Source organism: Cucurbita maxima, unplaced genomic scaffold (assembly GCF_002738345.1).
Source record: "Cucurbita maxima cultivar Rimu unplaced genomic scaffold, Cmax_1.0 Cma_Scf00018, whole genome shotgun sequence".
NCBI classification, from domain to species: Eukaryota; Viridiplantae; Streptophyta; class Magnoliopsida; order Cucurbitales; family Cucurbitaceae; genus Cucurbita; species Cucurbita maxima.
In genome coordinates this window covers 3,130,283-3,144,920 of record NW_019272034.1, presented here as the reverse complement: position 1 = coordinate 3,144,920, position 14,638 = coordinate 3,130,283, and the positions used below count along the sequence as shown (strand labels likewise).

The 14,638-nt window shown below is 35.0% G+C and overlaps 1 protein-coding gene across 1 annotated transcript; it reads left to right on the top strand.

The window, feature by feature from the left end:
• Positions 1–9,364: 9,364 nt before the first annotated feature.
• LOC111492743 (U-box domain-containing protein 13-like) lies at positions 9,365–14,075 on the top strand. The gene is made up of 4 exons (XM_023142178.1): positions 9,365–10,059; positions 10,838–10,954; positions 11,762–12,217; positions 12,753–14,075. Exons 1-4 carry the CDS (start codon positions 9,790–9,792, stop codon positions 13,902–13,904), a joined length of 1,995 nt encoding a protein of 664 aa, XP_022997946.1. The 5' UTR covers positions 9,365–9,789; the 3' UTR covers positions 13,905–14,075.
• The last annotated feature ends 563 nt before the right edge of the window (positions 14,076–14,638 follow it).

Genomic DNA, 14,638 nt, shown 5'->3' with positions numbered 1-14,638 from the left:
TTTTTTTTTTTTTTTTTTTTTTTTTTTTTTTTTTTTTTTTTTTTTTTTTTTTTTTTTTTTGAAGTCTTTGTGAGTGAGATTTTTAACTTTATAGTGAATAGAGGAGGGATGTTCTATAAATAAAGCTTCTCATGAACATTGGGTATGAGTTTTAATGGCTATTGGGCCCAACCATGAAGCTTAGGTTTTATTGGCTTTGGACCTAACTATTTATTTAACTTTGACACAACTTCCATATTTAACCCAATTCGACAGTATTAAGTTTAATTATTTGATCCAAAGCCCATAAACAACCTAAACTCGTAAAACATGTAAACTTTCAAGTAACTGATCCCTTGGTGTGATGAACAAAAAGAAAGAAAGATGGCTAGATTGGAGGTCGGGCTCGGGCGCCAATATCTACGCAAATGGAAGCACTTTTAGGCATTGCTATGCATCACGTAGATGAACTATGTCTGAAATTGAGCAGCAAACAAAGGTGGATCTCGAGGAGGAAGAGCCCCATGTTGCGTATGCCTCGCCTTTACATGCTTGAGATGGATACTCATGATTTGGAGCCGTCGCTCTCAGATTTGTTTAAGTTCCCTAAGCTTCACTCTCACTGCACCTTCTCATGCCTCAAACCGTTTACCCATAAAGCAGGCTTCGACATTTGATGACTCCAACATTCTCTTATATCCTCTACGACATTGTCAAATTACTTTCTTAACTATCTCCACTTATTAATACAAGTCTAAGTAATACTTGTAATTGAGTCATTCGCTATCGTTCATATATAGTTTTTGTTCATTTAGTGTAACATAAAAATACAGTAGGGTATGATATAATTAATATGGTATTGTTGTTGATTTTGTTGATGATGATGGATTATTATTATTATTATTATAAGAGATGGGGACATGATGGTCGGAGATGGGAAGCAAAATTATGAAGCATGAGCATCGGATGCAATTATATGGCATCACAGTTCTGCAACTATTTTCCATCTTTCATTTAAAAAAATATTATCAGCACAAAAAAGCACATTGTCCCACGTTAATCATCTCTCTCTCAATCACTTTTCTTTATAATATCATTTCATAAGGTTTTGAATTTCCTACATTCTCTCTATAATTATTTTTTATTTCATGACTTCTCCTATGAGTTTAGCATCTCGTGTTCACTAATTATTATTACGACTAAAGTTCGAGGTGGAGATATCAAATTCATGTTGAGATATGTTTCGTTGTTAATGACTTAATAAAAACGACTAAACGAGGTTGATATTTTAATTCAATGAAATCGTGTTTTAAGTTGAACGTGTTAACTTTTAGGAAGATTGTTTTTTTTTTTTTTTTATAACTAAAATCTTAACCTAATTTGTGACAAAGTGAAAGAGAGGTACATGAATGAACCGAAACCATATTCTAATGAGAGGATCATAAGAACTGCTACTATATTCAAATAAGTGGGATATTAAAGATAGGACAGTAACAAAATTTTAAAAGAATTGAAAATCACTACATATAACAACAATTTGTCCGCTTTGACCCATTACATATAGTTGTTAGTCTCATAGTTTAAAAACGCGTCTACTATAAAGAGATTTTTACATCCTTACAAAAAATGTTTTGTTTCCTTCTCCATCCAACAGATGTGGGATACCCTCCACTCCTCGTTGACACATTACTCATTGACTAACTTTGATACCACAACAAGGTGTATATTCTTTTTCAATGACTCAATCATACAAACTTTATGATTAGTCTGTCGGGGAGTAGTTAACATGACCATGTTGTGTCGAAACATGTGGAAACTATTCTTGATCCAAATTCTAAACATAGATGGGTAGGTATGGAAAAAGGGGTAAAAAGGAGAGAAGAGGGCATGAGGGAGGGGGCAACATGAGAATATAGTTGACTAAAATTGGGAATTTGAAAAGAAAAGAGGGACAAAAAGGGAAAGAAAAGGGAAAGGGATCTTTTTAACCTATCAATTTTACCCCTAACATGCGGTGAAATCCATGCCATTCCACTGGGTCCCACACTTTATTCATAACCCCTAATCCATTATCCATGTCGTCACTCCTTACTTCATACATTTTTTTTTTTTTTTTTACATCGCAAAAACGAAATGGCCTTTATATATTATTTTTAAACTAATTAATATTTCTCAGAATTAAACTATATTTAAATAACAAAAATAATTTTTATTTTGATTTGATTCCAAGTTAGGTAAAGAGAGTACATGAATATTTTAATTTAGTCACATGATCTAGCTATAAATTAAAACTAATTTTTTAATAATTATTTAGAAACGTTAAAATCATAAACTTAAAATGATACTTTGTAATATATATAATATATATATATATCATGTGAAGAACCTTCCCCCCACATTCAAATTAGGAATCCTACCAAAATAAAATGAAAAAATGAAAAATGAAAAAAGGAATCCTAAGCCTAAAGCACACAATCTCCACAAAATGAAGCATTATTATTATTATTATTATTCACTCCAAGACATCAAAATGGGCAGCATTTGTGGGACCCATTTAACATTTTCTTATTTATCTCGTCTCTTATATTTTCTACTAAATCTTCAGTACATAATAGACAATTTATTTTTAAAATATCTAAATATTTATTTATAAAATACTCGTATACCTGGCCTAAAATACACCTGACATTGTAGTTGTACTATAGATGATATTTTTCTCCATTTTTAATTGTTGAATAGGAAAAAGGAAAATAGTTATGATCTGTAATGCCCATAACTCTTGATGCACATCATATTCTATCATTACAGCTTGAAAGTCAACAAGCTAATAAGACTATAAGAAATCACATTTCATCTCCTGTATGTATCTTTGACGAGTTATAAAATTAATTCTCTTCTCCATTTTCTATACTCATTGGTCATCATCAGATACTAATCTTAATCCAAATTAAATAGTTACAGAAATATTTGTTCTCAACATAAAACATTTGTGGAACCGAAAAGAAAAACACTTAGAGTAAATTGGGGGAGTAAGTGGTATTGAAATTGAAAAAGGGTTAGGGTTAGATGGGAGGGTGAGCGTGCATGGGAGCAATGATCATAGCAGAGGTTGTCTCCAGCATCCGACAGTGGATGAACAACTACACTTCCCTTTTTGAATCATCCAACCACATAGCTTTCTCCACAAAATTACAAGCCCATGTTTTTTTTTTTTTTTCTTTCTGTTTTTTGCTCGACTACCCTTTTAATATTTAGTATTCACAAAGGGGTACCTGTGTTTTGTAGCAATTTTCTCGTCAAAAAAACAAACAACATTTTCCCGACAGCCCTTGCACCAAAACACGACACATACATGCATGCATGCTTTGAAATGCTATGCTGTTTTTTTCTTTCTTTCTTTTTCTTTTTTATGTAGTGAACCACGTGGATGTGTGCCTCAAAGTTTGTAGAGATCTGGACTAAAGCGATTGCTAGGCCGAAACTTCATGTTCTCTTAAAGCCTGCCTCACTCTTTTTAGCTAGAGAGAGAAAGAGAACCACACTTGAGCGATTCGAATTTGAAATTCGTATGAAATTCCGTCTTGATCCTACACAAATAAATGAAGAATTTTGTGAAAATAAAAATTGAAATTAGAGGTCGGGATAGGAACAAGGTTAGTAAGGACTTCCTCATCCCACCTTGTTTTTTAAAAACTCGAACTCATCGCTAATAGATATTATTCGCTTTAGCTCGTTACAAATGGTATAAGAACAAGTCATCGAACAGTGTGAGGCTGTAACGACTCAATCTCAACTCTAGCAAACATTTTCCCGTTTGAACTTTTCCTTCTAGACTTTACTACAAAGCTTTAAAATGCATATGTTAGGAGAGGTTTCCACACCATTGTAAAGAATGTTTCGTTCTTCTCTCAAAGCGATGTGGGATGTCACAGAGGCACTAGTCGGAATAGGAATAGACCCTCTCCATAGCATACGCTTTTTAAAACCGTGAAATTGACAATGATACATAACGAGCCAAAACAATCAGTATTTGCTAGCAGTAAACTTGGACTGTTATAGGTCGAGAATATAATGATATGGAAAAATTATTCGAGGAGACGGTCACTGTAACGCCTTAGATATACTGCTAGCAGATATTGTCCTCTTTGGGTTTTCTCTCTCGGGCTTCCCCTCAAGGGGCCCTTGTTGACGATCCTTTACTCCGACAACATCTAGGGTTCCTTGAACAATTTGATATCTCACACCAAGTAAATCCTTAACCCTTCCCCCTCTTACTAAGACTATAGAATGTTTTTGTAAATTATGGCCAATACCAGGTATATAAGCCGTGATTTCAAATCCGGAAGTTAAGCGTACTCTAGCAACTTTACATAAGGCAGAGTTTGGTTTTTTGGGGGTGATAGTAGAAAAGTTGACAGATAAGTCACCCTTACTGCCACTCAACAAAACCGTACATGAGATCTTCACCTCATACGGCTCCTCGTTCAATTCTTTCGAAGTCGAAACGCATCTGTTAGGGGAACGGTTTGTTCTCCTCCCCAACCAATCTGGGACATCGCCGTAATATACCTTTTTGGTAAAAGTTGAGAAATTATTTATTAAAAAATTGTAAGGTAAAGAGGGAATACATGTGGATATGGATGTGCATATTTGTTGCATTGGATCCTTCACCGAAGTGCAGAATTTGAAAGCTCTTTTCTATTTTTCCCTCACTCTGTCTGTCTTTTTCTCTCTCTACTCGGAACACCTTGAGAGCTAAAATCCAAAGCCATTGAAAATCACAACACAAACAAGAAACAAACACATGTAGTGGGTTTCATAATTATATATCCCCCCAACCCCCTTTCAATTCCTATATTTCCACACCCTCCTCTCCTATTTTCCTCTCCCAATTTACTTTTTTTACCTTCCATGCACGTATTTTCACTTCATGGCCCTCTTCAATTCCAGTATCTTACTCTCTGAAAATGATGTCAACGCCATGGAATTCACTTTTCTTCTCACATACCTAACTTCCAAACATCGAGACCATGACGACCACGACAACGAACGCAAATCTGTTGAAGACGATGACAATGGGTTCAAAACTCCGACTTCTTTGGAGCATAAAATCCCCACAAGTCTTCGGTGTCCGATGGCGCCAAGGAAACCGAAATCTCGGCCGATGATGAAGCGGAAGGCAGTCGAACGACAGCGTTTGTTTCTGGATCTGTCGAGTGAAATTCAATCTTTGTTTCCAGCTGATTTTCTTGTAGGCCTTGGTGGTAAGATGAAGAGGGTTAGACAAGAATCAAAAAAATAACTACAAATGTATTACTGCTTTCTTTTGGTTTTAGCTCTTCAAATTGATCTTGTAGAAAATGTGGGGTTTCTCTGTTTACATATCATCTCCACCGCGCTCCGGTCGTCTTCTCCGGCCACCTGCAGCTTTTTAGCTTAAAAGCTAAATCTTAACAAATTAAATATCATAACAAACTTTATCAATCCTTTCCTTCTCTCTTTTTTTCATGTCTTTATCTATTGAATTAGGTTAGGAATCACAAATCTTCATTATAGTATGATTTTGTTCATAAAATATAGAGTCTCCCTAAAGCTTGTGAACCCTCAAACACCCTCCCCTTAATCGAGGTTCAAGTCCTCCTTGAAGCTCTCAAACAAAGTATACCCTTTGTTTGACACATCAGTCACTTTTGACTACACCTTCGAGATTAGTAATTTCTTTGTTAACATGGCTAAATGAAGGGCATGACTTTGATAGCATGTTATGAGAGGTATGATATTGTTCGCATAAGTTCTCATGAATTAGATTTTATATGTATTTCTTACTTATAAACACATTATTATTTTTTGAATAAAGACTCCCTTCCAACCATCCTTAACCAATTACCAATTATTCTGATAAATAGGATGGTTTTTAGGTTGATTAGGTGCAATGGGAGAGTTAGGTGAAGAACATAAAAAGAGACATAGGATTCTGATTTGTGAGGTTGCGTCAATGGCGGTTGACCAGAGTTGACTTTGGAGAAGAAAAGGGGTTTGGTTTTTTAAGTTAAATTAATAGAGAGAAGAAAGCATAGTCCGCCATGGAAATGGGGTCTGAGAAAGGAAAAGGAAAAGGGAAAGAGTGGAGGAGAAGGATGTGTTCCCTTTTGCAGGCGATCTCAAATTATTAAAAGCCACATAGCTTTTGAAGACTGCAAGCCTTCTTCTTTTGAATAATGGTTTCTTTAAAACAAAAAATCTCACGCCTTTCCTCCAAAATAGTTCATCCCTAACTCTCTAATCATTAAACCTATTAATACCGGTACAAAACATTCTTTACAAGAGTATGAAAACATTAAACTCAAAAGACAACAATACCTATTATTGATAGGCTTGGGCTATTACATCCCCATGATTTGTTTCAAAGTTTTAACTCATTCTGCTACTAAGAAGATGCATAAAAAACAAGGTTTGGCATCAACTTCCTTCGTAAGCTACCATGCTTTGTGTAAATCATTTCTCAAACTCGAACGATTCCGGACAAGTGTCGGGCCGATTCAGCACATAACAGCCCCATTGCTTGGAATGGTAGTTTTATAAACATTAGTTGAGTAGACATTATTAATGTTGCATTAGAGATGAAGATATTGATGGTTGTTAAGTGTGTCAAAATTTATGTAGAAGATATCAAAGAGAGATGGGAAGAAGCGGAGGTTAGGAATGGAATGCCATGCCCTCTTGTCGCACCAAACATTACATCAATCAAATTGGAAGCTTGTGAGTCCACAGTGAACCCTTCCCATTTTTCTAATCACAAGCTCGTGGAGAGAGAGACATAGATAGCAACTAGGTTGGGCTGATGGGCACCCAAGATTTTGGTTTGGGTGGACCTAGCCCAAAAAAAGAAAAGAATTGAGTGAGTTTGATTGAACTCGAGGTGAAGAACGCTCCAATGGAGACTGGGTTGGTGAGCTGTAAGTAGTGGCGGCGGATCACATGCACCTGCTTACTTCTGCCATATTCATGGGTCCCACTCCTACGGCGGTGAGTATAAAGAACGGATACGACACCGTAGCATTCCATATACTTCGTCCACCATGTGCCCTACTTTTAGTTTCATTTTTATTAATTTAATTTTATAAACATTACTTCTACCTACAAATTTATTTGTTTGTTCTTGTTTTAAAAAATCAAGATAATTAAAGAAAAAAAATAAATAAAAACTAAAAGAGCCATTGATCGATAATTGTATCTTAAAATTGGTACAAGTGTGTGTCCGACATTATTTACAGTGGTAGAGGTGAGATGCGAATTAAGGAAAATCTCAAATCAAGCGTTTAACCATGTGTCAACGTTGTATTTAATTTTTCTAATGAATATTTTGAAACTAAATTAATAAAAATACTATTGAATGTTGCACTTTATCTAAAAAATATTTAAATTTTTTTTATTAAAAGAAGCTTTAAACTTTAAAATATATGTAAATACCATTATAGTCAATTTTATGATAAGAATTTTCAAATTTTTTTTTTTATAAGTTTTAAATTAAATTTTAAGAATTTTTTTGAAAGTTTAAATATATGGTTAAAATTTCTAAAAATTTAGAGAAATTTTTATTAATTTAACCTAAATTTTTTTAATTATAAAATTAATATTTGCATGAATACGTAAAAGTAGGACACGTCTATAAGTTGAATTTGATTCATTGAATTATTAGATTCAAATTTCAAAATTGGGAGTTCAAATAGGTAAACTGTGAACAAATCATACCAGGACACGTGGAAGATAATTTTGGTTTCTTTTTTTTGTAAAAAATATTATATTTAAGAAAGAAGACGTGTGAATGCCACTAAACATGATCACATTTCTGAATTAAATAATTCTCCACTGTCAACTTTAGACGCAATTTCTTTATTTTCTTAAATTCCTATTCTAAAATATTTATAACACATTTAATATTTTTCCATATTCTTAACAAAATTTCAAAAACAAAAATTATTTTAAATAAATAGATAACAAAATAAATAAATAAATAAATATATATAGAAAGATTATCAAATCCTCCTTCCATAATAAAAGAAGAACTAACTTGGGTAGGGGTGAGTATGAAAGAAGTAGGGAGGATGGCATGTTCATATTTGTCTAGAGCGTTTCGACAAAATCATGTTTACGTTTAGTGGACATGAAATGCTTCAGTACTATATGGAAATGCAACTAGTCGTCAATTTTTCTTATCGAAATTATATACTATCTAAGTCATTGTGTTATCTTTCTTCCTTGCTAGCCTATAACATTACTTTCAACTATGCTTTCAAACTATTTTTTAAAAATCTCTCTACATTCCATATTCGAATAGGCTTGCTCATTACATTATGAAAAAGTAGGACTGTGACACCAACATAATGCATTATAAGTGTATAATAATTTTTTAAAATAAGTTGGATATTAATAAGATAGAATCCCAATTCAGAAGTGGGGATGTGGGACAATACAATACAATCTTGACCCATGCTGGCAAAGGCATACCCAACAGTATCATTACCTTTTCTTGTTTTCTTTTCTATTCCACATTTGTTTCAATTTCATGGGCAATGGGTAAGGGCTCTTCAATGCGCGTATTCATGGCTGTGTCCAGCTCAATATTTATTATTAAACAACAAAGGCTACAGTAATTGAGAGCTTTTTTAACTTCATGTCCATTTCTATTGCAACATTTGGTTCCCACAATTAACACGTAACACCTTTCTTTTCGGATATTTTGAAATAAAAAGATTTGAGTTTCTAATTTATCGATCTATAATATATGTTTTATTTCCGTTGAATTATGTTGATGGCGTTGAATATCGTATGTTAGAGAGATGAGAATATCCTAAGAGAATTATGCGCCCTACCCGTAAATACTATGTTTAAAACACCCAATTCATAATAACAACAGGAAAAACTGCTTCTTCATCACTATCTTAAGAGATGAACTAATATTTAAGAGAAAACGGAAGAACAAGAGAGAGAAAATGAACACTTTTTATAATACACGTACTGTTCTATTTAGTGAAATCTCTAATAATTTTATTCAAATAAATAAATAAATAAAATTTGTCCTAATTGATTTGATGTGATTTTATTATAAATATATTTCATCTATTTTTCTTAAAAAGAAAATAGTCATTATATTAAAATTTGTCACAATACTTTCTCCCAATTAATAAAAAAAAAAATTCCAAAAACTTTCTTATTTTTTAATTAAAGTATCATACGTTTACTAATCATAGTAATATTTAATTTTTATAAATATATATATTTTAAATTTAATGTAATTAAAAAAAATTAAACATTTATAACTTAGTTTGGATGGTGTGGATTCAACAACATAAAAGACGAGGGTAGTAAGGTGGGGTAAATAAATTGGCACATCAGAAATTCTCATCAGAACAGAGCAGCCGCCGTTACAGTAAACGGCCAAAAAGTAACGGAAACGGCAGAATGAAACGTTTCAAAAATCCAGCTCTGCACTCACACTAACAAACATATACCCTTCTTCTTCTTCTTCTTCTTCTTCTTCTTCTTCAAAGCTCTCACATCTTCAGCTGCGCCAGAAACGTGAAACCAAAATTTCCTTTTTAACTCTGTTTCTCATCATCATCTCTCTCTCTCTCTCTCTCTCTCTCTCTCTCTGTGTAATGGAGACGTCTCTCACTTTCCATTCCTAGCGTTTCTGCTGGAGCTACTAGCAGAGAGCTTGAAAATCTGAGTTGTGCAGAAATTTCGGCGGACTTTTACTGTTTGGAGCTCATTTTTTCAGCGAGATCTGATTGGTACGGGTTTTGAGCTATGGAGGAAGATAACGGCGCTCTGATTCAGAGCTTGATCGATGTTGTGAACGAGATTGCGTGGATCTCGGATTTTAGGCTTACTGTTAAGAAGCAGTATTGCAATTTGTCCAGGAGATTGAAGCTTTTGATCCCAATGTTTGAAGAGATTAGGGATACCAAAGAGCCAGTCTCTGAGGATACTCTCAAGGCTCTTGTATTGTTGAAAGAAGCCCTCGAATCGGCTAAGAAGTTGCTCAGATTTGGAAGCCAGGGGAGCAAGATTTTTCTGGTGAGTTTGTGTTATTGTGTGTTATCTTAATTTTTTCTTTAGTGCTGAGTTCTTGTCTGGCTTTGTTTCTTATTTTTGATTTCGATACTGTTGCTTCGTAATCCTGTATTTCTTTCGTCTTACTCTTTTGATTGAAAGTCGAGGGAATATCGGTTCCCATCATTCCAGAATTGTGTATTACCTGGATTTGATTTAATGGAAATTTCTCATCCTTGCTGTCAAAGCTACAGTATCTTTAGGTCAATAACATTTTCGATGCAAATTCGAACACTGAAAATGCCATAAAATATCTCTTCTACGCGTAGTCCGAATTTATGTGTGCTAGGAATGAAACTTTTAGAAGACTGTAATTCCAGTCGTTGATTCCATTTTTTGCATGTTATTTACATCATTATGAAACGACAGAGATTTAAATCATCAAATTCCTTGTGTGTGTCAAATTGGCAAGTGATTGAGTAATGAAAATTTACCATTTTGTATTTCTGTCTACGATTCAACTACTTGCATTTTATATCCAATTTAAAATGGGTAAGCTAAGCTTAATTGGATTCATCGATCAGACTTACTCATCCGCTTGCATCTGTGTTGATCGTTTTCTTGTTCTCACTTAAAATTTATCTCATATCAATACATTCACGTGCTTACAACTTCTAGACAGATGATGCATCAAATTTGTACAGCTAATATCCAAACAAAAGGAAGAAATATCTGAAGCGTTATAGATAATTTGTTAGCATATCTTACTTTTAATCCAACTTCATTTTATTATCAATTCAAGGCCGTAGAGAGGGAGCAAATTATGGTCAAATTTCATGAGGTAACGGCTCAGTTGGAACAAGCTTTGGAAGGAATAGCCTACGATAAACTTGATATATCCGATGAAGTTAAGGAGCAGGTAAAAAAACTATTTCATTTTACTTTGAATTTTGTAGTCTCTAGGCACGGGTACCTGCATGATTGGCGATAAGACTAGCTCTGTTTGATAGACTATTATATCAGCAATAAATAAACCTATTTTTTTTTATCTTCAACATCTTTCTTTTGATTTATTCAACTGTTGTTCAATTAAGAGATTGTTTTAATTATAAAACTCTTGAACTATTTCTCAATTTTCATTGTTGTCACATATTGAGAATGTTATATTACAAAGAAAAAACGAGAGGAATCAAACCCACAGTTGATAGTAGAAGTGTAACGGCCCAAGTCCCCCGCCTGCAGATATTGTCATTTTTTGATTTTCTCTTTTTGGTTTCCCCTCAAGGTTTTTTAAATGTGTCTGCTAGAGAGAGGTTTCCACACCCTTATAAAAATGTTTTGTTCTCCTCTTCAACAGATGACAACCATTAATGTCTAACCACAATGTTTGTCCGAAGCCTAAGGTTGGGAAATAAACCGTATAGTATCTTCACGATAATCAATGGTGATATGAGCTCCCTTATGGTTAAGATGAATATCAAATGAATTAAAAGTGTAGACCTTGAACGTGACTTCAAAAATATTATTAATCCAAATGAAATATAAGCAGTACTTCAGAGATCAAAACTAATTTAACCTATAAAAAAATTACAGAGGACATGGAAGAGCCTATGCAGTGATTAGAACTTCATCTGTGTTTATCTCAACAAGATATTAGATAATTTGTAGAAACTTTCAATTAATATTTTTAAAATCTTTATTTACACATTGAGAACTATGTATGCAGGTCGAGCTTGTTCTTGCTCAGTTCAGAAGAGCCAAAGGCAGGGCCGATGCACCTGACTCTGAGCTGATGGATGATATCTTTGCCCTTTACAACACAAGCAATGATTCTTCTGTGGATCAAAATCGCCTCAGGAGATTAGCTGAAAAATTACAATTAATTGGAATATCCGAACTTACACAAGAGTCCATAGCTTTGCATGAGATGGTTACTGCTAGTGGTGGTGATCCAGGTGAGAGCATTGAGACGATGTTAGGGCTGCTGAAGAAAATAAAAGATTTTGTACAAACGGAGAACCTTGAAACGGATACTCCTGGCAGAGACAAGAGTCCTCCTGCTAGTTGTAGTGGACAAATTTCAAATGAGAAAAATAATACGGCCCCAATTATACCAGAAGATTTTCGCTGTCCCATATCCCTGGAGTTGATGAGAGATCCTGTTATTGTCTCAACTGGACAGGTACTTGAGCAGTTGGCTCCGGAAAATGATAGTAAATAGTTTCAATGTTAAAATCTTTCCTTACCATATTTGTCATTATGTGAGATCCCAAATCGATTAGAGAGGAGAACATAACATTCTTTATAAGGGTATGAAAACTTCTCCCTAGTAGATGAGATGCGTTTTAAAACCTTGAAGGAAAGCCTGAAGAGGACAATATCTACTAGTGGTAATAGTGGTGGACTTAGGCTGTTACATAGTTGCTCCACAGCATCCTCATGATACAAGTAGATATAGGTAAAAGAACCATATCAAATTGAGAGATTTTAGTGTTGGAGTAGTTTTAATGCTTAGTTCCATAAGGAATCAGTTATTTCATTGCTAGTCTAAAATAAAGGGTAGCTCTGCTGATTAAACATATTATTTGTTCTTATAAGATTAGCTGAAACATGTGACACATTACGCCTTTTATATTCTTCTGATCTGATACCTTAGTAGCCACTACTCTGGTGCTGCTTATGTATTTAATACAAAACCAAAATTTTCTTTGCTGCAGACCTATGAACGTTCCTGCATCGAGAAATGGTTTGAAGCAGGGCACGGAACATGTCCAAAGACACAACAGAACCTTTCAAGCACTACTCTTACCCCCAATTATGTGTTGCGTAGCCTTATAGCCCAGTGGTGCGAGGCTAATGGTATTGAACCACCAAAACGACCCAGCAGTGCTCGACCATGTAGAAGCTCACCATCTTGCTCGGCTGCTGAACGCACGAAGATTGATATTCTGCTTTGCAAACTTGCATCTGGAAATCCTGAAGACCAACGATCTGCAGCTGGTGAGATCCGACTTCTTGCGAAGCGAAATGCAGATAATCGTGTTGCAATTGCTGAGGCTGGTGCAATACCTCTTCTTGTTGGCCTTCTTTCAACTCCAGATTCTCGTGTTCAAGAGCATGCTGTGACAGCACTTCTTAACCTTTCTATATGTGAGGACAACAAGGGAAGCATCATTTCTTCTGGGGCAGTTCCTGGTATTGTGCTCGTGCTCAAGAAAGGGAGCATGGAAGCCCGGGAGAATGCTGCAGCCACTCTTTTCAGCCTTTCGGTTGTGGACGAGAATAAAGTTAGAATTGGTGCCTCTGGAGCTATCCCGCCGCTTGTTATGCTGCTTAGCCAAGGCACTCAAAGAGGCAAGAAAGATGCCGCAACTGCTCTTTTCAACTTGTGCATCTACCAAGGAAACAAGGGAAAGGCAGTGAGAGCTGGTGTAGTTCCAACCTTGATGCAGCTTCTCACCGAACCTGGATCCGGAATGGTGGACGAAGCCTTAGCCATCTTGGCAATACTCTCTAGCCATCCCGAAGGGAAAGCAGTGATCGGATCTGCAAAGGCAGTGCCAGTTTTGGTAGATGTTATAGGGACAGGATCCCCCAGGAACAGAGAGAATGCAGCTGCAGTTCTCGTGCATCTTTGCTCTGGAGATGAACAACACCTATTAGAGGCCAGGGAGCTTGGAGTGATGAGTTCATTGATAGATTTGGCACAAAATGGCACGGATAGAGGCAAGCGAAAAGCTGCACAGTTGGTTGAACGAATGAACCGACTCTTAGAGCACACGGAGGAGACTCGGGTGCAAGCACCAGAGTCTCGACCTCAAAACCAGCCATCCCTATCGAGCTCTACGACGGAAGTCGCTGGTAGCTGAGAGAGGACTTCAATCTTCTTGCATATCCGGGCTTCGTTTCTTTTGTTCCTTTTTACATGTAATCAAAGAGGCAGCTTTGCTTCACAATGAGGAGGTGGAAGATCACCTACCTAATCTGTAAGTTATCATAATTCATAATTTATTGTGTTTGTGTCGGGTTGGGAGAACATATCGGATTATTAAAAAGAGTAGTCTCACATTAGGTAATTAAGAGAAATATCATGGATTTATAAAAAAATAATACTATTTTTATGGGTACAAGATCTTTTGAAAAAATCTAAAATAATGTTACGAGAGCTTATATTCAAAGTGGAGTATATTATATCATGGTGGAAGGAAGTCATATTTTCAAACATTAAGGAAAGCATGAAATCACTAAATAAAACTTCATCGCCCGAACTAATTTTTATTATTACATAAACATATAAAGATTAATTCAACTGGATGAAAAATTTAAGATTAGAACGAAAAAGATTAATGTAATAAGAAATTGAAAAAGAACAACACGAAGTATGTCGGATAGAAAAAAAGTTGAAGTTTGATCATTTGTCAAAAAGTTCATTATCACATGTATCTCAAAATATTATGGGTCCAAATTGTTTGGTTGTTTGGGCCCTCAGAGCCAGCAAAAAAGCAGCTTCTTCTTCTTCTTCTTCTTCTTCTTCTTTTTTTTTTTTTTTTTTTTTTTTTTTTTTTTTTTTTTTTTTTTTTTTTTTTTTTTTTTTTTTTTTTTT

Coding starts and splice junctions, on each gene's coding strand:
- LOC111492743 (XM_023142178.1), top strand. CDS start 9,790: ATGGAGGAAGATAACGGCGCTCTGATTCAGAGCTTGATCGATGTTGTG. Junction 10,060..10,837: donor AGGGGAGCAAGATTTTTCTG/GTGAGTTTGTGT, acceptor TATCAATTCAAG/GCCGTAGAGAGGGAGCAAAT. Junction 12,218..12,752: donor TTATTGTCTCAACTGGACAG/GTACTTGAGCAG, acceptor TCTTTGCTGCAG/ACCTATGAACGTTCCTGCAT.